Source organism: Pyxicephalus adspersus, chromosome 2 (assembly GCF_032062135.1).
Source record: "Pyxicephalus adspersus chromosome 2, UCB_Pads_2.0, whole genome shotgun sequence".
Lineage (NCBI taxonomy): Eukaryota > Metazoa > Chordata > Amphibia > Anura > Pyxicephalidae > Pyxicephalus > Pyxicephalus adspersus.
The window spans coordinates 33,643,565-33,668,190 of NC_092859.1; the positions used below are offsets into that span (position 1 = coordinate 33,643,565).

Sequence of the window (24,626 nt, forward strand, 5' to 3'; positions counted from 1 at the left end):
TATATATCCACCCAAAAACAAAGGACAACTAAGGAATTTGGAACAGAGAAAATTGGATCTATATGATGGAGAATTGAATCCTGACTGAATAGTATTATTATTATACATTATTTATATAGCACGGACATATTACGCAGCGCTGTATAAAGTCCATAGTCATGTCACTAGCTGTCCCTCAATGAAGCTCACAATCTAATGTTCAGTCATATGTCTTTAATTCAGTCTAAGGACAATTTTGGAGGGTAACCAATTAACCTGACTGCATGTTTTTGGGGTGTGGAGGAAACTGGAGTACCCAGACGAAACCCAGGCAGATACAGGGACAACCTGCAGACTCCATGCAGATAGTGCCCTGGCTGAGATTCCAACCTGGGACCTAGCATTTTTATTTTTCATACACTTATTAGTTTTAATGGCCATATCAGTTCCTCCTTTTATTACGCACACTGTACTCAAAACTTCCATCATTGCTTTAATATAATGAATAATATGTGTTATTACATAATTATATGTGTTATTAAATAATTTGTATTGGTTAATATTATTTATATTTATGGGTATGAGAGCCACTTAGCCTCCATCTTTTATTACACACTGTACTGTACACAGCCCGTCTCTATGGAGCATGGCACAGGCTGTGACGTCACCTGTTTCCCTTCCTTCAGTGTGTGGAGAGCCCTCGCGTCTCCCGCCAACTATCGGCCGCCGGAGCTGTCAATCAAGGCGACAGAGGGGCGGGACAAGTGCGGGCAGCTTGAGGGAAAAGGCGGCTGGTTGCAGCAGAGAGGCTCAGATAAGAGGAGGAGGGAAGTGAGTGGTGCAGTGTGCACAGCCTCCTCTTCACAATAACATACTCACATACATCCAGCATAGTCAGTTTTCCTTGCAGATGCACACACCAATGCTGTGCAAAAAGTAAGGAGCAGCTGGAAGCCAAGTACACCTAGTGAGCTGCTGTATGCAATCTGCTGCAGGGGGGGCAGAAGTGCTCACCTAAAATAGATCCTGCTGAGGAAGAGAGCCATCATTGCTGCACACCATATTTACCTGCCTTGACCTGAGCCTGGACTGCACCTGGTGGGTGAGTACTGTAATATTGCAATGTACACATGGATGACTGCTTATCTAAGCCTCTGTCCTGTCTCAGAACACTAGAGAGCACTACTAAAAGAGTTTCCCAAAGCTGTAACCTAAATAGAGTTTGTCTACTGAATGCTGCTGTGCAATAAATCAATTTATATTTATCTCAATGGCATCTGCAATGCAGAAAAGAATGATTTCATGGCACAGGCCATTATGCTTAAATCATGGGAATTTAAATTAGATATCAAATCCAACATTCCGTTTTACATATTGTTTTTTAATATGCAAGAAACACCTGGTGATCTCCCATGAAGGCCCTTACTTCTACAGGTGACAACTGTATCCCAATTGCTCTTCTGTGTTGTCACCTTGCTATGTGCGGGGAGGAGCAATGGTGTGCAGCTGGAGTGAATATGTATAGGCGGGAAGTGGTTGAAAGAATCTGGAGAAGATCAGAAGATGTATAAAGCTGTAAAATTTGTTAAAAGGAATTTATTATGCTCAATGCTTTAGCTAAGTGTCACCCACTTAGGATCTAAATATACTATAAAAGCAAAATCTTCCACACCTGGCACAGTGCCATGATCAGTTCATCTGGCAGGTGGAATTAAAAGTGTCCTGGAAGAATTCTGTTACCTGTTCTATGCACTTACAAGAGGATGTATTTCATTGAAAGTGAAAAACCTTTTTTGAGATAGAAATTATTCAACCTTTTTTTTTTTTGCCTGTGTCATATTTTCACTCATTTTATCATAGAGACACAATATGAAGTGCTGTCACTGTAACAGGTGTCCCCATTGAATGATTTTCCTCTTATTCTGGTAACAACTGTAAAATTTCGGATTTCCACTTTAACAAATGGAGTAAACCTCTCCAGAGGGCACACAGATGGCAATAAAAATCTAACAAAGGTATGACTTTCATCTTTCAGTGTGCTGCACCAACCATATGTTGACAGCTTTGTCTCCAGATGAATAAGGCTAAGTTCATAAGTGCCAGGAACTGCAGCGGTTCACTGCTTTCCAACTACAGGTGTCATCGCTGCTGGTGTATTGTGACTTGGTCCAAGCTTTTAGCGGAAATGATCAGTCTGGATGTTTTTCCTTTGCCAATATACTTGTACTAGGAGGAATACAAAAGCTGCCATTGCCCAGCTCCTTGTCATCTGCTTACTGCTTGGCCTCAGTACTCCCTGACCACGAGTAGGTGTATAGCTAATACTGGGTTTAAACAAATTATTTGAGTAATTCATAATATTTGGAATACATTTCGATTAACAACCTATTCACCCAGAACTCATCTCAATCTGATACTACAATCTCTTAATAGGTCTACCTACTACTATGTAATGTTAAGCTACGTACACACTTCCAATTATTATCGTTGGAAAACGAACGACGAACGTTCATGCACGATATATATGAACGATCGTATAGCACCGCTCCTGCACATAGAGTTAACGACACGATCGTTCGTAGATATTGTACACACAATAGATACGATCGTTGGAGCGACAGAGGAACTATGTGCACGACAGGAAAGTGAACGGACGTTCGTTCATCACGCATGCTCTGAACATGGACGATCAACGAACGACCGTACACACGAACGATGTTCAACGATCGTCGTCCAATCCGATCCGTCGGTCCGGTCGTTCGTTTCCAGCGACTTTCCTCGTTCGTCGGCGTCGTTGGTTACTTTTTTACGAACGATTTTTTGCCCAATCGATCGTTCGTCGTTCGATTGGAACGATAAAAATTGGAAGTGTGTACGCACCTTAAGGGCTGTTTAATTGCATTAAATCTAAAGGAGAAGGTACAAAGATTGCTTAAAGCTAAAACTTTTTGGCAAATGTGAAAACATGTGTCATGTCAAAGTTGTCTGTCTCTGTGCTGGGTGATTATTGAACTCCGACAAAAAGTAATGGGAAATTCAGAATTTAGCATTTGGCACCAAGACAGAATTAGAAATGAAATCTTCTAATAGTAACATCTGTTGACACCTTTTTTAAGCACACTTCACATGTAACAATTTATATGTTCAGTCTCCTTTACCAGCAACTGTATAGTATGAGACCTTACTGTGCACTGATTCATTAAAAAGGTTCAGGTAGGTCTTTATCGGAGTTCTCCCCAGCCTCTTTTAGCCAGATGCACCGTCCAGCACTTTTCAGTCACCACCTGGTTGTTTTTGGGTGGTTACTGAAAAGTTGGGTCACAGTACAGCCACCACCTGCCTATAGTTTCTTCCCAACCAGTTTACAGAAATTCTGGGGAGAATCCTGGATAATAGTTTTGGTAAGGTTGGTTGTGACATGTAATGTTGAACATATTGTGATTCCACTTGTCTTTTGTCTCCAGGACAGGAGTTGAAAAGAAAAAACAATTTGCGCATGAAAATCAAAAGACAACCTGACGGGTTTTAGCCATATTCTGTTTCATTTAAAACACATTTGTAAAACAATTTGGCTTTATGTAAACTACTTTTCAGCTCCAGAAAAAAAATATTTTATTCTGTTTTGGATATAACTGTCCTGGAACATGTAAAAAGATAACCATGTGTATCAAATCTGTGACTCAGAAATTATTGCAACTAGACTAATGTTTCTCAATCAGGATTCTGTGGATCCCCAGGGTTCCTCTAAAGGTTGTTCGGAGTTCCTTGAGCAATACCAATTTGTGCCTCTCAGGCCAGTCTGATGGCAATGATCATTTTGGCCAGAAATGTAGGAGGTATTTGTCTTACTAACCACTACACTAATGTACTGGTAGTTATGGATATAATAACTATAGCCGGAATTTTTATAGACCTAAAAGTTATTTCAAGGGCTCCCTCATGGTAAAAAGGCAGAGAAAGCCTGGTTTAGAAGGAGGGCAACCTCCATTCTTCTTTAATGATATAGTCACTTTAACCATAAATTTGGGGAAAAGGTCTCAGGTTACTAGTTTTGATTTTTCTAATGCATAAATATGTCTCTGTGTTTTAGTTAGCATGAGGTTCTAACTTTTTCCCTGTTCTTGCTACCTGACCAACATTTGTTGGTAAGCAACTTTTGTTTTTTTTTCTTAAACGCAAACCCATCAGCACTGAGTAAACATTTCCCGATTGTGTATATAATGCTTTGGCTGGCGGTGACAGCATGGTGCAGCATGTTTATCTGAGTTTTGCCTGCAGTTGTCCTTCCTTATTACTTTTCAAACAATGGCACTCATATGTGTGATTATTTTCTGATGTGTTATATTTTTTAAGATTCCATTTTTGAGACCCAATTCATTCCTTGTTATTTCAGTGTCCCAAGCATCTGTCACTTCCTTGCATTCACATCTGTGCAAGTTTGTCCGCCCCCCCAGGGAAAGAACAGGAAGTCTGCGTGTCATGTTTATTATAGTTGGTTAAAGACTTTTGCTGAGTCTTGTAGGTTCTGCAGGTGACAGATTATTATATAGATGAACACCATGTCCTGGAAACAAGTTTGACTTTTTTTTTTAAAAGGTCTTGTAAGGATGGCTAATAATGCAGAACTCCACCTGTTTCTTTTTTTGTTTTTTTATTTCGTTTCATCCATTGGTTTAAAAAAACAAACTTTTTGCAGTACTTTTTTTTTTTTTTTGCTATCCTGCATTATTGTCTTCTGTGTCCTCTTTTGACACTTTACTTTGCCTGCTTCTGGTCACTCAGCTTCCTTCATATGAGCCCAGTCTGTTATGAACACGTGTGGTGGGGGTATGTCACCATGCTGCCTCTGTCCCACAAGTACATTAAAATGTCATGATGTGGGCACCCCACAGTGCTACGTTAGGATAGCCCACCTTTCCTTCTCCAGGGACTAAAAGGAAGGAACTGCGATGGCATCTGATTTTTACATCTTTCTGGGGCATTATTGGAAAGCTTTATCCTTTCTTTCCTGCCCGCTGACAACAGTTTCACCAGGCAGGAAGTGAATAAAAGTCTGTAATCAGGACTTAAACTGTGTACCAATGACAAAAGGCTGAACAATGCATGAGCGAGCACTGTACATACAGCACCGTTCTGCTATATATAGAGTAGACGGGGGAGAATGACGGAGCGACACCCCAATGCGCTCTCTCCCCTTCACGATCCATGAACCACGAGCTCTGTAACATGCCAGATTCTCAGCCAATATCAGCACTGAGGCCATTATCGGACGAGAATCATCTGACGTGTGCGAGTTGTGTACTACAGGTAACTATTATGAATTCAGTATCACTGTTTGGGAATTCCTCTCCTCCCACATCTAAGATGATTGGAGCAGGACAGGAAGTAAAAGTAAATATCCCAACAGCCTAGGATAGCAGTGCAAACCTTATTAAGGGTTAGCCCTTCCCCTCTTTTTTCAGAACAATAGCTAAAAAGGTTTTAGCGTGACATAAATTTTGGTATTTGTCTGTCACTGGCTTAATGCAACCCTTTTGCTATCCAAGATGTTTTTATTAAAGTCATATCTGTAAAATATCATTGTACATAACGCCCTATTCTTATCCTGAGGGATTGTTCACCAAATTCTACAGGGAAACAGATACCACAAATAGTGCTAATATCTTTGTTTCCATGCAGCTATCTCTGGTCCACCTGCTGACTTCCATGTAGCGACATGTCAAGGGAAATATACTAAAAAGTTGGTGAATCCCATTCCAAAAACCTTGGCCTATTTAATCATATAGGATGTTAATCTTCCCATTCTAAAACTATTTATTGTCACTAATATAGAGTTGTCCTCTTATTTATGGCTATAACAGCATTTATTTTTCGGTACTGGTTTTTGATGAGATGGCTTTTCTCTCAATCAGTGTTTCAATTCATCCTATACGTGTTTAGTAGGGTTAAGGTCAGGGCTCTGTAATGGTCACATTATATCCTTCACGCAAAAATCTTCTTGTTACTTTATGTAGAAGGTTTTGAGCAAAGGGGTATTGTCATGCTTTTACCAGAAACGGGCCTTCCACCAAATTCTTACTACAAGGTTGAAAGTAGAAATGTCTTATATGTTGTAGCATTATTACTAACCTTCACTGGGCACAACTATTTTGTCTCTTTGTTAGTCATGCCAGCTAATAGAAATAGCTTTATGTGTTGAATTAATAGTAATATTTAAAGGTTTGTGTTCTTTGGAGTGTTGAATTGAATATTCAATTCACCCTTAGGCTTTGTTTTATTTACTTGTCCCAAACACAACCAATGCAAACAGATATTTGAGGCACACTAAGTTATAGACTAGAAAATGTTCTCGCTTGTACAGCATTTCTAAACTTTACTGAAATCAATACGATTGTTTGTGTGTTTACAGTATGTGTACAAAGATGTATGTGACGAATCACAGCTGTCAATGTGTCATGCAGTCATATGTTTTTGCTCAACAAAGTAGTGAAAAAATCTTCTATCACTTTGAAAGTCAAATAAACTTGGTAGGTGCCACTGTAGAACAAGAATATAAAATTATATTTTTGGTTGTCGTAAACAATATTTTATTGCATATATTAGATATTGTATAATATTAAAATGCAACAATATAGTTTTACAACCCTTCTGGAGCTTTTAATGTGCTGATAGACCTTCAGACCAAATTGTGATTCAGTTCCAGCAAGTATAAATGTATTTTTTTTCTTGATCAGGTAAATACTTTGAAACAATCTGAAGGGATTTATTCTGTAAAGTGAGCATCACAATCAACATGTCAAAATATAAACTGGTTATGCTAAGGCATGGTGAAGGTGCCTGGAACATCGAAAACCGATTCTGCAGCTGGGTGGACCAAAAGCTAAGCGCAGAAGGGCTTAGGGAAGCTGAGAAGTGTGGAAAGCATTTAAAGTCTCTGGGCTTTGAGTTTGATTTGGTCTTCACTTCCATCCTCAGCCGATCCATACAAACAGCATGGCTGGTTTTAGAAGAGCTTGGCCAAGAATGGGTTCCAGTTCAAAGTTCATGGAGGCTAAATGAGCGGCATTATGGGGCCCTTATTGGCCTAAACCGTGCAGAACTGGCCCTGAATCATGGAGAAGAACAAGTGAAGATCTGGAGGAGGAGCTATGATGTGGCTCCTCCACCAATAGACGAAAGTCATCCTTACTACCACGAGATCCACACAGATCGAAGGTATACATGTTGTGACATTCAGAAGGATAAGCTGCCAAAATCTGAAAGCCTGAAGCAAGTCTTGGAAAGGCTTCTTCCGTACTGGAACGAGGTGATTGCACCAGAAGTAAAGCGGGGGAAACGGGTTCTTATTTCTGCACACGGAAACAGCACAAGAGCATTGCTGAAACATTTAGAAGGTACTGTTTTTCATTTTATTTGAAATGTACCCCAAAAATATCACAAAGTGGTAATACTCACCAACTAGACTCCAAAGGCAGGCACATTAAATCTCTCTGAAAGCCCTGCTGGCATTGCTATTTGACACTCCCATGGGTGTCAGACAGCAGAACACTGTGCTTCCTTCTGCCAAGCCTTACATCATGTGTTCTTTAGTGATGTATTGGCTGGCAGGATAAATTCTAGCAGCCCGTGAGGAACACGCTATCTGGCATGCTTGGAGGTGTCTAATAGCAGATACACCAGATCTTCTCTAGATTGTGAAGACTTTACACCCACAGTTTATAGGAGTATTTAAGTTTATTTCCCATAGCAGCAATATGCAATCTGATGAAGCCAATTTGTCTCGGCTTCCACTAGTGGCACCCTTATGTGGTGTGAGTAGGTTGGCTGATAGAGATTGCTAAACAGTAAAGGTGTTATGGGCAACTAAAAAATGTTGTAGAATGGCAGGTTCTTTGTTACTAAATTTGCCTTGGCTTTGGGTCAGATCTTTGGGCTTTGACAGAGTGCTAAACAATGTTGAGGGGCTTCTGTGCACAAACTAGATTTTTGCCTAATCCGTTGTTTGAGGCAGCAATCATCTAGTGTGTGTACATGTTCAGATCTCCAACTACTACCAGACCACAAATAACAGCTGCACCTGGTCTAAAATCTAAACTGTTTGGTCCCCCTGATGAAATGGATCCTCCATATGTTCCACAATATGAGTCCACTAGAGAATTGATGACCTTTTAATATCTAAGAATGTTTGCAGCATGTCCAGCCTGTGTGAAATAATATATATGTTTTCTATGCTGTAATAGCTACAGATAATGTCAGGGTTAACGTCTTTGAAAATGAAATCTCTGTGTCACAGGATGTGGTTGACGGCTTGTTTAGTTAGCTTATTCTCTAATAGAAGAAGCATCAGATTGTTAACTCTGCTCTGTTCCAGGGCCTAAATCTTGCTAGGGCAAAAAAAAAGTTTTAAAATGAGCTATAAAAAGAATAAAAAATCTATAACAATAATACTACTGGGCTTTATTGCACCCACTTTCTCTGAGCTTAGATTGTCAAGGCACATCTCCCCAGCCCTGGACTGCAAAGTGCGTTCTGCAATAGGGCGTTCCAGAGCCCAGAGTTGGGAAGTAGGTAAGCAAGTTCTACTTGATACAATATATCCACATTTTATATGGAATCCTGCTCCACTTTGCCTAAAATAGACATAGGAAAAGCAATCTGATCAGCAAAATTTGTACATTTTATTCTAATAGTTCAATTTCAGTTAAAATGGAAGAAAGTGTCAGAAGTACTACTTTTCAGAGAACTGTATTATCAGCCAGTAGTGATTACTACCACATGCCAAGCATCTTGTTGGTAAATACATTGCAAAAGCAACTCAGATCTGACATCATAACATACTTGTCACACTATTTTTAATGTGTTTTTTTAAATATATATATATATATATTTTATAGCTCTTCTTTCTTTATAGATGTATTGGTTTTGTTTTTTCTAAATAGATACAAATATGTTTTTCAAGATAAATTAGAGTCTTCTTTCAGCTTTACTGCAGCTGGCACGGGCATGTGGGTGGCTACTAAACTTTGCTTTGTTTGCTTCTTTATGTTTAATACTCCTTTTGTCTTGGATGGCAGCAGAACACATGACTAAGCTTGGGTGATCACTGAAACAATTCAGAGATAGACCATGTACAAATTCCTGCCATGCAGCAGACCACAAGTGCTGACAAATCTTTTTGATTGTGTGTGTCACTGGCATTGGTCACTTTATAGGTTTATGGAGTTTTTTTATGTAAATTTGAGTAACTTTCCTAAAGTAATATCCTAAAGTACACTTGTACTCAAATATTAACAGTTCTCTTTTCTAGAAAAATTTCAGGTTAATGTTCTCTTTAGTCATGATTGTGTAACCAGACCCTAAGCCAGATGATCTGTGATTCAGCAAAGGATCAACTCGTGTGAACTCTAATGTATTACTTTATGAAGTAAAGTCATGACAAAAAACAGTTAGGCTTTTGATTATATGTCCAGTAGTGGAGAGTGCCTGGAGTTAGCATTTCCTCCAGGAAAATAATATAATTTTGCCTTGCTATTACTCCATCCATCTTAGCATGATTCATAATACAACAAAAGAATACGTCTGCTTAAAAGCTTTAAAAACTACACAGTGTTTATTTGTGTACGTATTAAGGAAAGTGGCAATGTTTTCTTTTATATTGTAAGTGTGTTTGCCAAGTATAAAGGAAGTACAAGGGTAGTTAAAGATACCCTGCCCAGGGGTTCAGAAAGTATGCCAGGATTTGTCGGTGACACCAATCCCCGATGATCCTGGGTTTTTCCTTCTCCACCTTCTCCTTCTCCTGGTAGAATTTTTGGTAATTGCTGCCAAGGCGTGCATTCCACATATGTGGAGAAAACTGACAGCCCCATCATTAGTTATGTGGATACGTAGAGTGAAAAAAATATGGTTAATGGAAGATCTGACTGCAGATCTTTACAAATGGAGTAGAAAATTTCTAGATATTTGGGCACCCTGTATAATTTTCCAAGAATCAGCAGAATTTATAAATATGCTGGGGGAACAAACTGATGCGTCAGTATAAGCCAAAAGGGTGTTCAATACATTGTATAAAAAGGGATTTGTGAGGAGCGAGAGATGGATTTTAGACTTTGGTTATGAAGGATCTGTGAAGGTTTTTGAGAAGTTGGCACTGTATTACTCTTTATCTTGGTTAGGATGTACGGGTTCTATTCATTTTGTTTTGTATGTTTGGTCAATGTTTGGTATCTATGTAACAGAACAATATCCCAGTGATTGCTTTATTGCAACTATTGTATGTCTGTTTTTGTTATGAAAATTATATAAAATCAATAAAAATAAAATGTTTAAAAAAAAAATAAATAAAAGATACCCTGCCCATTTAGAGCAAAGTGACCGCAATCCCTTGGACCCCACAGATACAAACCTTGCTAATGCCCCGTATTGCACCTTCCTCCATCACAGACAGATTTAAATCCCCAAGTTTGGAGATGTCTGATGTTAACAGAAAAGGTGATACATGGGGAGGAGTGGACCCTACCCAAACAAGCTTACAATCTAAGAGTGCTTTAGTTTATTTCCTGATGTATAAGCACTGGGTATTGCCACTGGCTGCTGTGGAGGAAGGAGCAGTGGATAAAAGATGGTGCGGTATCAGTAGGTCTGGGGGAAGTGGACCTTTCCAAAGAGGCTCTCACTTTGACCTGAGTGGGCAAGGTCCTGCTGCCTCTTTAAAGGGGATAAATGCCGTCTTTGCTGCAAAACCCAGTATTGAGGACTTGCTCATGTTAACGAGTAATGAGAACCTCCTTTTGGTAGCCACATGTTGGGAATGAATCCCACTTCTTTTTGTAAGTTACAGTTGTAAAAGTTTTCCCGCTATAGTAGTTACAGCTTATCTTGTGATCCACAATAGTCTTATCCTAGTGCATAGACTCTGTCTTCTTATCGTCCACACAAAGCAGAGTACTTATCTTCTGGGTGTGAAGAGTAGAAGGCCCAGCAATCTATTAAGTCACACTGTTCACTGAGCAATAACTGCAGTTTAAGCAATTGACGTAGCCTAACATTCAGATGTGACAGATGACAGAAGGCCAGTACCACCCAGGTATGACTGGCCTTACAGTAAACCAATAGTGTGCACACGCCTTTAGTGTTGTTCTTTTTTGGGGAAATTAGAATGCTTGATATTCTTTTGTACCGATATGAGATGCAGATTCTTAAAACAGTAAGGATCATTTTAATTCTTTTTAAAATTTTATGTACAATATTGGTGGTCAACTTACTGGTGTGCCCACCAGTAAGGGGGATGGGGGATTTTGGGAGATAGCAGAATACAGATTATGTGTATGTGTGTAAATATATATATACACTTTGATATAGGAATATAGGATTGAACTGAGCTATGGTTTTAAAATGTGTCTGGAGTTCCAGTTTAGCACTCTTTAAATGCTGCCCACTGTGAAAGAGACATACGTTTATAAATCGTTTTGTGCAAACTCATGTGACTGGTAATAATAAATATATTTGTAAAGTAGGAGTACTATAAAAACGGGTAAAATAATTATGACTATTTGCCCCAGTCATAGGTCAGCCTCTTTTTTTCTGGCAGTAAACTTATCTCTTGAGATTCTCAGTATTGCAGCCCTCCAGCTGACCTTGCAGGAAAAGTTCAAGGTGTAACTCTATCTGCAGCAGCTCCAGTCCCTCCTGAGTGACCTTTTCCAAAGTCAAGTGTGACCTCTTCTGCATTTCTGGATCAATTTATGAGCACATTTATGTCTGTATGTGATTCTCAACTGTGTATATTAATATATATCACATATATGTTACAATGTAGTCATATCTCGGACGAATGCATAAACAATATATTTACCCACTGAACTAAAATTCAATTCTGCTTCTATTCCGCTCTGCCCTTCCTGTGTGATTTGGACCCTGTAGGACTTTGGTGGATGGATGTGTTTCTTTAAAACCTATATATCATCTTGCTGCAAGCGGTTTGTGTTTAATGGGAGCTCTGGTCATTTGTATTGCTTGCTTGCATTTGAAGTACCAGCATTCGCCTCTGGCATTAAAGGCAAGCATGTCCCTCCTTATTCACCAAAAAAAAAAAAAAAAAAAAATAAAAAAAAAAAAAAAAAAAAAAAAAAAAAAAAAAAAAAAAAAATTTAAAGGCACACAAATTTAATTAGTAACATACTAAAGAATAAACAAAGAAGTTGGTTATTATTGAATTAGGGTTCACAAAGAATTAATGTTAGTTTAAAAGAATGAATGCAAGCTGCAATAGTATCCCTCATTCATAAGTCAAACAAAAGCAGAAACCCATCTTTTGAACTGATAGCATAGTCCTGCAGAAAAAACAAGAGGAACATGGTTCTCTCCGTGTAATCATGAGTCATGGGCTGTGATGTTGCTTACAGATTGGCAGTGTTCACATGCTGACAGCAGAGTGGAGTGCCACTTCTTACACAGGGAGCACACAATTTCCCAGTGTAATGTGCAGGACAGCTGTCAGATGGGTGCCTCTGCTATCTCTGTGGGCTGTTCATTTAGTTTTGCCTCTTAATGTCATGACTGTCTGATAATTGGTGGGGTAATGATCAGGAAGAAATGGGAAAGGTGGAGAACACACATATATACAGAAAGAATGAAGCAGAGTTCCTTCCACTGCAGTTCCTCAGGTACAGCTTTCTCTCCAACAAGGAAAACTTTGAAAGACACAATATTAGCATCACCAAATCTACAGAGACTAGCGGCCTGAGCCATCAGTCATTGCCATAGATGATCTTTTACTGCAGATATTCAGCTATGAAGGTCTTAGAAGCTTAGATATTCAACTGCTATTTTCAGGAACAATGCAAGGAAAAGTAAATCTTTCAGGACACTGCTTAAGCAAATCAACATTCCCAGATGTTCCCAATAACATAGATAATCTTCATATTGTAAACTCGGGTTCACTTTATTGGTTTGTTTTTCTCTGTCTGCAGTATTTAGCAGAATCTGTAATAAATGTTTGTTTCCTTTTGATAGGTATTTCAGATGCGGACATTATAAATATCTCTCTTCCCACTGGCGTTCCAGTGCTTCTAGAACTGGATGAGAATCTCCGTGCTGTCAAGCCACATGAATTTTTGGGTGACCAAGAAGCCATTCAGGCTGCCATCAAGAAAGTGGAAGATCAGGGCAAAGTCAAACCTAATGAAAACTAACTTATTCCTAGATGCCTGTCTTAACAGAATGACTGGGGGTGCTTAAAGGACCAGTCCATGCAAAACTAATATTTTTTTTATGTGTAAACCTAAGTGGGCTCAGTTAGTCCTATTATGAGATAATGTTTGGGCACTGCTATTGCTGGCATTAGTCTAAAAATGCGGGTTGCCAAGCTGTGGAGCTTCATACTTTTTGAGTCCCAATGCAAGCTTGCTGTATGAGTGTCGGATTTCTTAATTTTAATACTTGTTTCAGGCCATTTGTGGAACAGCCAGACAAATAGTATTTTGGTTAGCAGTAGCAAACTTTTTGATTTGCTAAAGATAAGTTTCCTCTTACCTCTTTTACTTTATGAGGACTTTAGGTGCAAACTCTCCTCTCAAATGTTCCTTATCTAGCAATGAAGCTGGAAACTTTGGTGCAGGAATCCTCCCACTGGAGTCCACAGGTGAAAAGAGAAGTCGGGGTCATTCAGTTTCTATATGCTAAAAGCAAAATTATCAGTTTTGGTGAGCTGACCTTTCCATATTGAGTGGTAACAAGCAACATAATTAAATTCACAGGCAACTATCAAACTATATTTTGTATGTTACATTTCAGTTTTCAACCCAGAAATGTTTTTTAAGCTGGGTGGGAAGGAGCTGTAGGTGGGTGGCTGCCCCTGTATTGTGATGCGACTATACAGTAACCACCCAAAAACAGCTGGGTGGTTACGTGAAAGTGCTGGGTGGTGCACCCAGCTTAAAGGGCCTGGGGAGAACACTGCATTTTCACTAAGTTAACTTGTATGTTTGACCCCAAAATAAGCAATACATCTCGCAAAACATGCTAATTTGCCCCAAATTGTATTCTTTTAAAAGACTGCTAGTACATACACATTCCTGTTCATGTGTTTGAAATCCAATAAGCTTCAACATTTTATGTAGTTACCTGACAACACAGAGGGCCTGATTTAATAAAGCTCTCCAATGCTAGTGCAGATAAACTAATATGGTTGAACCTGGTGATCCAGCAACCCGGGGCGATGTTCTGATATGATGATATTGTTTCCATAAAAATGCATTTTCTTGCTACAAGAAATTGGGAATTCACTGGATATCTGGCAGATGAACAAGTATTCCTAAATAATTGCAGAGTTTTTAAGGCATAATACATGAGGAATTGCGTATGTACTGCAGAAATGTACTATTTTTTTTGCTCAGACTTTTATTGTAGAATGATTGTGTTAAATGTAATATTAGAAGAAGGCACTTCTAGAAGTACTTTTTGCACCTTACCATGATGTTCTTATTTCACTGCTGTTTTTTGCTGGAAATATTACTATCAAAATATTTTACCCTAATTTGTAAATTTAGCTTTCTGATATTTAAATATGTTAGTTAAGATAGTTAAATAATATACATAGTATATATTTAGCAACATTTTTAGAAGTTTGTACAGGCTTATTTCCCTTGTTCCCAAAAATTATTGCTTACATTTTTGTTGGTTGCCATGCAGCTGTGTCTATGAAATGCCATCTGTGCGGAGAGCAATCCATAGACACAGTTATGTCTATCGTTTTCCTTTTTTTTACTTGAGGCACAGTTGTGGCTTTAAGGGGACAGTACAGTTTAGGAAACAATATAGGTAATAGCTGCTGTTTCCAAAATCTAACATTTTACTGCCCATCATTGGAACATCAGATGTATCAGGAAGGTGGAAATGATATTTAAAGTGGAACTTCAGCCTTAATTTGGCATAGGAAAGGATAAAACCTTTGTCATATATTTATTATTGTCTTTTTCACTTCCTAGATATGTGATGTTTACCACCGAGACAGCCAGTAAGGGATTTATCTCAATATTGGGTGAATAGCAATACAAACCTGACTCAGAACACTTTCCGAATTGTTATAAAAATGTGGTTGGCATCCCCCTGGAAATATAAGGGTTCAGACCCCGTGCTGCTTATCTCTGCTGTCTGGACCTAAAAAAAAAATCGGCAGCGTTTGATACTTGCAGGAGTGATGGATGACTATTTTTTGCTTGTATTTATATAGAGCTGACATTTTATGCAGCGCTTTACAGTCCATAGTCCTATCACTATCTGTTCCTCAAAGGAGCTCACAATCTAATATCCCTACTTTAGTCATATGTCATTAACACATTTTGAAAACCTGCCCAAAAACACAGGGAAAAAATACAAACTTGCAAATCATGTCTTTAAGATTTGAACCTGGGGCCTAGCTTTGCAAAGGTGAGAGTGCTTGTCACTGACTCAACTGTGCTGCCTAGTCCCCCTTTGCATGTTGTTTCCCTTGCCAGCTTCCTCATCATTCCAGCACTCAGCAGGCATATAGGGGCCTGGGGTCGAACTGCAGTAGGTGATAAGGGATGTTGAAGACTTTTTATTTTTCTGACAATGTACCATTTAAACTCCAAAGTGTATGTAAAGCCATCACTTTTTTAATGTCTGAACTTTAAGATTTACTGAAACTGTGTACAATAGGGACCTACCTAAAATATCCAATTAGACAGGCAGAGTCTTGCACTACAATGTTTCTGGTAGGTCTTAGGTAGATTGTATAGTAATATTGTATTGTAGGTGATGAGTTTAAGAAGGGATCACCCTTTCTCTTTGAAGAAACCAAGAGGAAAATGCCAACAAGACAATAAATAAATACACATGGCTGCAGCATTAACCATGAAAACTTAAAAAAAAAAAAAAAAAAAAAAAATTCTAGAACAGGTCTTAAAGGGAAATCTCATCCATAGAACAGAGATGACAAAAAATAATCTGATATGGGATTTAACCTTTACTCAACTATTATAGTTATTCAAAACTTAAAAAAAAAAAGATTTGGCTTTACATACATTTAAACGGCGAGAGTATTAACGAGAGTGCCCTATAAAAAAAAAAAAAAAAAAGTTTAAAGCAAAAGACTAGTCACCACTGTATATCACAATATAATGCTGGGCTCTCCAAACAGAAAAGGTTGGAGAGCTCTGTGCCAGGCTTGTGTGTTTTTACACTGTCTGGGTCTATTTACACTATGCATTGCAGCAGCACATAATACATGTGTTTCTGCAATGTGGTGCATCCCATTGCACCTTGCTGATGGATGCATAAATTCAATACATAGCATGACACCAACCAATAGCAGAAATTGTATGGGAAGCTTTTTTCATATGTTTTGCTACATAAGGCAGCCTATTTAAATAAATGGTCTGCTTTAACCACTGAACATTAATGAGTGACATAATACATCTCGATAAAAGCTACATAGTAAATATTTTATCCTTTTATCTCTGCAAGTTGTATTTGTTTCTTTTTGAAATAATCCTATATTATGTGCCAGTTTTAAAGTAACCACTTAAAGGGCAGAAACAGTGGGCATAGTACATGGAAGTGAATGCTGTGTATATGTGCACTAATTTATAAGCATTTTTTTGGTCTCCCTAGAAAAATGTTTTGTTTTTCCTCGCTTTAATGCAGCACTTCAGTCTTTTCTGGCCCTTGTCTGGATCTCGCAATGGCACCTCACAATTTCAGCTGTGTATATAATTATTATTTTGTTTTTATTTTCTATTTCAAATGCCAAAGCTCTGGGAATTGGGTAATCTGCAAAAAATCGGCAGTTTTTATATTTAGAAAATATATTTGATTTATAACAGCATAGATAGGTTAGTATTTGGGGATCTAGGTATAGGAACCACAGTGTTGCATGTTTGTGTGCAATTTTCTTTTGTAGATTTTTTTCTTTTCCTCTTTTAAGACTACTTAGCTTTGTGAGTCTGGATGGGATTTATAAACATTCTTTTTCAACATCTAGATCTCTAAATAGAAGCACTGGCCTCTAAGGCACTTTGTTTTGCTGTAAACCATATGTGCAAGTTTGCCTTTTTTTAATGGAGTTAAATGTAGCAGTATTTAAACAAATATGTTAATTTCAGTGTTGAGTTTAGATAAGTATTTATTTAAGAAAAACAAAACCTTTTTCAGATATATTGAACAAAATAGGTAACTAAAATGTGTTGGTACAGTTTTTGCCGAATAACTTCGTGCTGTTTTTATTTTTATATTTGTATATTAAAGTCGGTTTGTTCTATTTTGTTGTTTCCTCCTGTTTGAAGCTGGCTGTGGACGTAGGATGATAATTGACCCAAATGCTGATCCAGCAATATCCATAATGGAACAACATGCATGCTCAGCCAATAAATAAGAGACTTTTACAAAGTCAAGAAGATCTGAGGTTTTTCTGTCTGATGTGTTGCACAGACATTAAACTTTAGAGGTCAGGTAACATGGACAATTCAAGTTAGGAACACCACTTTTATAGCAGTCAGTCTGTAGGATGCAAACAAGAAAATGTTGACTATGTACAGCCACTCAAACCATGATCAAGAAACTGAATTATTATAAAGTCATTGTTTTTACTTCTGTCCTGTTTGTGGAATAAAACATGCAAACCAACTCAATTTGTTTTATGAATTTCTTTGTATTTTTTTCTTTCCTTTTCCTATACAATATTGTGTAATTTTAATGTATGCTTGTCCTTCCACCAACACCACTCTATTGGAGCAACCCTACAGTAGTAAAAAAAAAACAAAATGGCAGGATTGTGACATTATAGGTTCTTTTCATACCTCCCCCGGTGAGGGAGGGGATGGTGGTCTGCGGTCACCAACTAGTGGTCCGCAAGAAGATTTTGGGGGTCCATGGCTCTGGTGGGTGCACCCGAGTGGGGTCAGAAGAAAGAAGCCCACTGAGGGGACGTACCGGCCAGAGCCATGGACCACTTCCCCCATGCAAATCCCTGGCTCAGGGAAGTGGGTGGGCTGTGTTTCACAACACAACCTGCCCACTCTCCCATCGCAGGCTGAGATCTGTGATGGCAGAGTGGGTCTGGTTATGGTGTTATGATGTCACTATGGGGTAATTTTAGTAGTCTGCGGGACCAAAAAGGTTGGCAACTGCTGGTTTAAAGGAAGTGGGTTGGAAAACATTAGGCATTCTTCAAACTGGAATAGTGGCCATAGCTTATATCTAGATGTAAACTTCCTTACCAACAACAAACAAGATTTTTCACTATGCTCCATTGGATCAGTATACACCGATCTGTACTTTTCTCCTCTGAATTCTCCTTGATATGGTTTTGAAGCCCAGGTTTTTAGATATGCAGGTATTTCTGAATAAGACTAAGGCTGAAGGCTTGGAAGGTTTGTTCTTGCAGGGCCTCTTATTGAACATGGAAGGCAAACTTGGTGTAAGTTCCAGGTAATCCACCAATGGATCTTTTCTGAAGATGGGTTTGCACTGTACCTCTCGGTACTATCAAATGTAATCTACTGTATAAAGTAATATAAAAGCGTAAATTCCAGATTTGACCTTTTGCTGTTCAAGTTTAGTGAATATTGGCCTCTTTTAGCTTGATTAGGACATTTTGTAGAAACATAGTTTTCCATGTTTTTTTCTTTTCATGTCTTTGTAAATGAAAAGGATCTGAATCTCGTTCTCTCTGCATTTTAAATGCTGCAAAACATATTTTGGACATTCCACTCTTCACTCTCTACAGGCCTTTCAAAAATATATTGTGAGGGTTACTGTGTTTGCTTCGGTGCTACTGTGCTGTGTATACTGACATGAGATATTGAGAACAGAAGATCCAGTGCCTCCTTTACATGCATTTCATATATAAAATGAATAGGCTGTATTATTGCATAAAAGGCAAGTGCTTTCACATGTACACACATAAATGGACCCAGCGTAGTGTAGACATACGGCTAAATGCATGCTGACAGAATCAGGACCTGATCCATCGCTAATAAATGTTGATGAAGTCTTGATTTGTATGGTGTGTTTGATTTACATGGTCTAAGTTTTCAGAAAATGTGTGTAAAAGGACATTAAGCAACTTAGTCACTACATTTTACCATTTTTGGATTATAAAGCCCTTCTCTGGCCAGTAGGTAAAATAATTGCCCGATTTTTTTTTTTTTTTTTTTTTCCTGAATAAGTCCCCTTTTAAATAGTGATTTTTTTATTTTTTTTTTAGGTTGACAAAAAAATGCATATTATCCTTCTGTGAAAGCTAGGAGATAAGGTCCACAGGGTTATGCAGTGTGGTCATGTATTGCAAACTGTTTTACAGCACTGCAAATGCTTTTTTCATTAGGGCTCAGGTTTTCCTGCCTAGGAAATTGCGTATTAACACTGTATAACTGATATGGAATCATTATTAAAAGCCATCCATTTATATTAAGCCTAAATGCATGCTCAGATTACTGAAAACCTTTTCTATGGTAGCCACTAGATGGCTTGCTTGTGTTATTATTACAAGGAGGTCTGTATTCTACTTTCTTCACCCTTTTTAGGTAATTTACTTAAGGTTGCATTGTTTGCATTTAATTTCAACTAGCATTTCTGGCAAAAAAAATATTAGTTAAAAAAATTAAAACTAATAGAGCCACCAAAAAAAAAGGGTTGGGGGTCAAAATGGGAAAGGGATGGGATGCTATCCTCATTAAAAAAGGGAAGAAAACATTGTACAAATACAAAAAATTAAGTGCCAAAATGTATTGAAGTAACTTTGTTTGAAACAACATTGAAAAAGGGAAGTCTGCCACTTTGAATGTTTGTTCTTTTCTTAAAAGGTTCAGTGTTACTGAAATTACTGAAATATAAGTTGCCTTTACGTAAAAGGTACATTGGCATTCCATTTTCATGCAAGCAAACAAGAAGTCTACAGCTACAGTTGGCAGCAAGTTTAGGCTTAATAGAAATATTTCTTTCTGTAAATTTCATAATAGGAGTGGTGCTGAATAGAATCACTGTGGTATACTTTTAATGACTTCCTCTTGTGCCAACCCAAAAATGGAAATATTGATTGATGGAGAGAATGGAAATACCAATCAGACCAGGCCTGTTCAACATCAGATGAACAACAATAAATGACAAATTATATAGTGTCATTATTTATTTAACACGGACTAAGTCAAAATGCAGAAACAATGTGTGCTTTACTCTTGGTAGTTTGCTGCTTTGGAAGAAGGTAAGACATACGCAATCTTAGAGAATCAATTGTTGCTACCCATGAAACTAGGAAGGATCATAAAGTATTTCTAAACGGTTTTAAGTCCATCATTCTACAGTGAGAAAGATCATTTACAAGTGAAAAACCTTCAACTTGTCAATTTTCCCAGGAATGTATGTCGCAGTAAATTCAGCCCAAGGTCAGACCATGCAATGCAAAAAACTGAACAGCTACATCTCAGACTCTTCAGGCTTCAGTTAGCATGTTAGCTTTTAACAGTTTTAACAGCAATACACAGGAGACATTGCTGCTCTTTTTTTGTTTTTTAAAGCAAAACATGTTTTTTTTTTTAATTTACTAAATACATACATTGAACTCATATATTGAAATGTACGTATCCTATTACTTATACATCACATATGTCCGCCTTTATACTGTATGCCTTCATCATAGTATATATGGAAGAGATTACTAGACACGTTGGGAGAGATTTCATACTACCTTTAATTTCAAGCGGATTACTTCCCTATTCTGAACGACAGTAACTGTTTTAGTGAGTGTTGAGTTGTATGAAGCAACTTCTCTAGTATCCACATATAGTATCCCTTCCTTCCTAGACATACTGTGATGCCAGCTTACGGTATGGCATAGTTTGATAAAGCAATAATCCTTTTTGTATTTAAAGTATAATTGTGATCAGATATATATTTTCATGCATGGTAAGGTATGTGTAAATGTAATGCTTCTGAATAATTAGACGACTTAGTCAATTAACTGCAGACATCAAAGTAACCTCTTATACAATGTCATCATCTACCTTTCTCTGCAGAAGGATGGTGCCATCTTTGTTAGTAAAGGATCTATTACTAGGAATAAGGCTGGGTACACACGTCCAATGGTTCTTGCCCGATAATCAGCTCAGGGCTGATATCGGGCCAGAATCTGGCATGTGTACAGCCTCCATCGTCCATTGTCTGAACGACTGTCCTGGCGGATCCACGGGCGGTGGATGACGAACAATCCTAATGCAAGGGAAGGGGGAGAGCACAGCGGGGTGCCACTCTGTCGTTCTCCCCCTCCCCTCTTTATAGAGCAGAACGATGCTGTATGTACAGCACTTGTTCATGCATCGTGCAGTCCCTAGTTGTTGGAAAGGATCGTGGAAAGAACGACAATCGCACGTGTGTATGTGGCTTAAGATGCTGGATAAGAGATGATAGTTATATAAGGCTGTGTACACATGCTACAGTTTTGTTTCTAAAAACAATATTTCTGATCATTTCCAGTGCAGAACAATCAAAATGCACAGTTATATAGAGAGTAGGGAGGACAAGCGATGGGCACTCTGTTGTGTCCTCCTTCATAGAACATGACAGCAGTCATCCCCACGATGTCATTTATTGATCTTTCAGGATGGATTAATAAATAATATCTGGGAACTGATGTACACATTCTAGATTTATGCCCAAGACAGTCACATTCATTCATCTCAGGTGACAATTATCTTGATGTCTGTGCTGTATTTAAAGATATCTGACATACCAGTCCCTCCTGTAACCTCTCACCTTGTGATGTGCTACAAAATAGAAATGTTTTAGTCTGATGACTGATAGAATCATCAAAGCCTAGGCACTCACCAGCCTGGAGCTCCAGAATGGGTTTTTAATGATACAAGGTCCGGGTTTTCTGACAAATGATACTGTTACTGTGCATTCTTAGGTGTCATTAATGTATTGTACAATATAGGTATAGTGTAAACATACAGACTAGCAAAGTTACTGAAAGGTCAAATTTAAAAGTAACACCGTGCAAATCTATAATTTGCCGACAAGTGATTTGTTTTTTGTTCCTGATCATTCAATGTGGATAAATGGCCAGGCTACACAGAGTTTCATTTGGCAGAAACATTGACAATGATCACAGACATTACAGCTATGCTAAGTGCATATTGATAATTCTACATTTTGTTATACATGACTAGCATATGTTAAATATGATGCTTTAATAACTGATGGAATTTTCAGACAGCTGGTAATCGACCATTATTTACAAAGAAACATGGCAGACTTTTTAAGGGGTGCCAAAAAATGTAACTTGGCCAGTTCTGCTCTCAGAATCATACATCTCGGAGTTTTGATAAGGTAAAGTTACAAGGAAGTCATCCAAAGTTCCAGAAACCTCAAAACTACTTCTCCCATGCAAGAGGAATAATACATGACTTTAGGCTGGGCTGCAAAATATAGAAACGTATTTTTATATATGTTTCGAATCATGCGCCGTGCGTACCCAATATGTTATCGGTTATCTGAATGTTGTTACAGCTGCTGTAATTCGAAGGAAACATTTCTCAAGTCTGGATAAATAGTGGAAAAATCTGTATTTGCATTTTAAACTCCCGTGACACAGGATGGATATTTTGCAATCTTTTATAATGGTGAATAAATTGGATTTGGTGCTAAAGCCAACTTCTCAGATGAGCTACTGCTAAAAAAGAAAAAAGCTGCAAAGCCTGTGCGGCGCCAGAATTTATAAGACTACTTTACTAAAATTGAAGTTGTCCTTGTGTCCTATTGACACTTATCCATTACATTGCATTGTGCCACAACGGGTTGCCATTCGCTATTAATGTCAGCTCATTTTTCTAAAGCAAAGCACCTCTGACACACATTGCATTGCAGTGCACTTACAATGCGATTGTAATCTTAATGAAGACTGACTTTAAAAAATGAGTACCAAGCTTCAGCTTTAGAGTGAAGTTCAACATTGAAAATCTGCAGCCAGGTAGAACTTTATTACAGAATGGGACAGGTGATGTCCCCTCTTCAAGAAAACAAAATCACAAAGTTTGCGTCATCCTGGCCTAGCCAATCAAAATGTCCAAAGATCGAAACAAGGAAAAAGATGGTGGGGCCTTGCAACAGAATGGGGACAGGTAACTGTATTTAAAAGATTGAGATCAGGCAGGTAAGGTTGTTTTATTTCATCGTCTGGCCATTCTGCAATAAAGGACCTTCCTGAATATAGACTTTGTAAAGGATTAAGTTTTGTTTTAGTTCTGAAGATATTTTATGTTCTCTTTTATTAGGTCAAGGCTGAGCTTATGTTTATAACATAATGTGCAAGTTTATGGGTGTGCAGATATTATCTTTACAAGGTTATAAACATTACACGGGCAGCATAGCTAAATATAGTTCATAAAACTGAAGAAATATTGTACTACAAATAATAAATATTCAAAATATATATAAAAATCAGATTATGCGGGGCAGAACAGATGGCTGAATGGCCAGCACTCTCGCCTCCGCAGTGTTGGACCTAGGTTCAGTGGCTAGCACTCTTGCCTCTTCAGCATCCTGGAGTCCTAAGTTTCATTCCCATCCAGGACATTATCTGCAAAGAGTTTGCATGGGTTCCAATGGGCACTCATACCACTCATGGTTTTCTCATACCACCAAAAACATTCAGTTAGGTTTACTGATTCCCTCAGAAAATGTCCTTGTTATGTGTGAAAAATAAGCTGCAAATGTGAGCTGCTGGCTGTTGAGCCCAGCATTCAAAAGTAACTATAATCCACATGAAGGCAAGTTTTTGAAAGATACCCTGTTGACGGAGATAAGGAGGTTGTCATTATCTTTCATATCTTTTGAAAAACGGCAATCATGTAAAATATGTTTCTCCAATACTCCACTTCTACAAACTCCAAAGAATGCAGGTATAAATATTACTTGGAATGCAGGGGTTGTATACTGCTGTATTCTTTAATTTTATTTTAAAGAATTTATGATTTTTAAGTACCTCAAACTTACAATGTTTAACTTTCCCTCTTTTGACCAGCATTCTAAAACATAACATTGGATTTTTGTCCACTGTGGGGACACAGACAGTATTAAAAACCTGAAAGGGGTTCTAAGCCTTTACCCTTTTATACCCTTTTAAAACATGAAAATTAAGTTAACCAATTGACTTTATGGTTTAATTTTAAAAAAGGGACTGGACGACACTGTACTACACAATACCACAAAAATAAAAACAAAGCACAAAAGTGTCAGCCAACCTGGAAGAATGTCCTGTGTGTGCAAGGTGTTATGGGGGTGCTCAGGATGAAAATGCAGCACCAATGCCATTGGGATGAGTAGGGATCTCCTCAATCTTTATTAAAAAAGGTACCACTCTCTTAAATTAATTAGATATTAAAGGGAATATAGCACATAGGAACATAGGAAAATATGGATACTTTTAAAGGGAAACAGAAACACCTATATTTTAAAGGTTGTCTAGAGGTGAGGGAATGTCTAAAATAAAAAAGTCTGATGAGCTGCAATAAAAACTGAAGTGTGTAGTTGCTGCTCTTTCCACTAGGAGGCAGGCTTTCCAAACCTTAATAGGACAGCCTGGCCTGGGATGTACAAACCTTATTGCAAACAAATGAGATCTTAAAATG

The 24,626-nt window shown here is 38.1% G+C and overlaps 1 protein-coding gene across 4 annotated transcripts; it reads left to right on the top strand.

Annotated features, from left to right (window-relative positions):
- Positions 1-759: 759 nt before the first annotated feature.
- Positions 760-15,849, top strand: BPGM (bisphosphoglycerate mutase). Of its 4 annotated transcripts, none has more exons than XM_072400358.1 (3): positions 760-1,077; positions 6,714-7,373; positions 12,994-15,849. In XM_072400358.1, the coding sequence occupies exons 2-3, from the start codon at positions 6,773-6,775 to the stop codon at positions 13,170-13,172; spliced, it is 780 nt and encodes a 259-aa protein (XP_072256459.1). In that variant the 5' UTR covers positions 760-1,077; positions 6,714-6,772; the 3' UTR covers positions 13,173-15,849. The 4 variants fall into 4 exon arrangements, with proteins under 4 accessions (XP_072256459.1, XP_072256458.1, XP_072256461.1 ...); XM_072400357.1 differs by having other exon boundaries at positions 761-1,081; XM_072400360.1 differs by lacking the exon at positions 760-1,077 and adding an exon at positions 5,267-5,286.
- Positions 15,850-24,626: the final 8,777 nt, after the last annotated feature.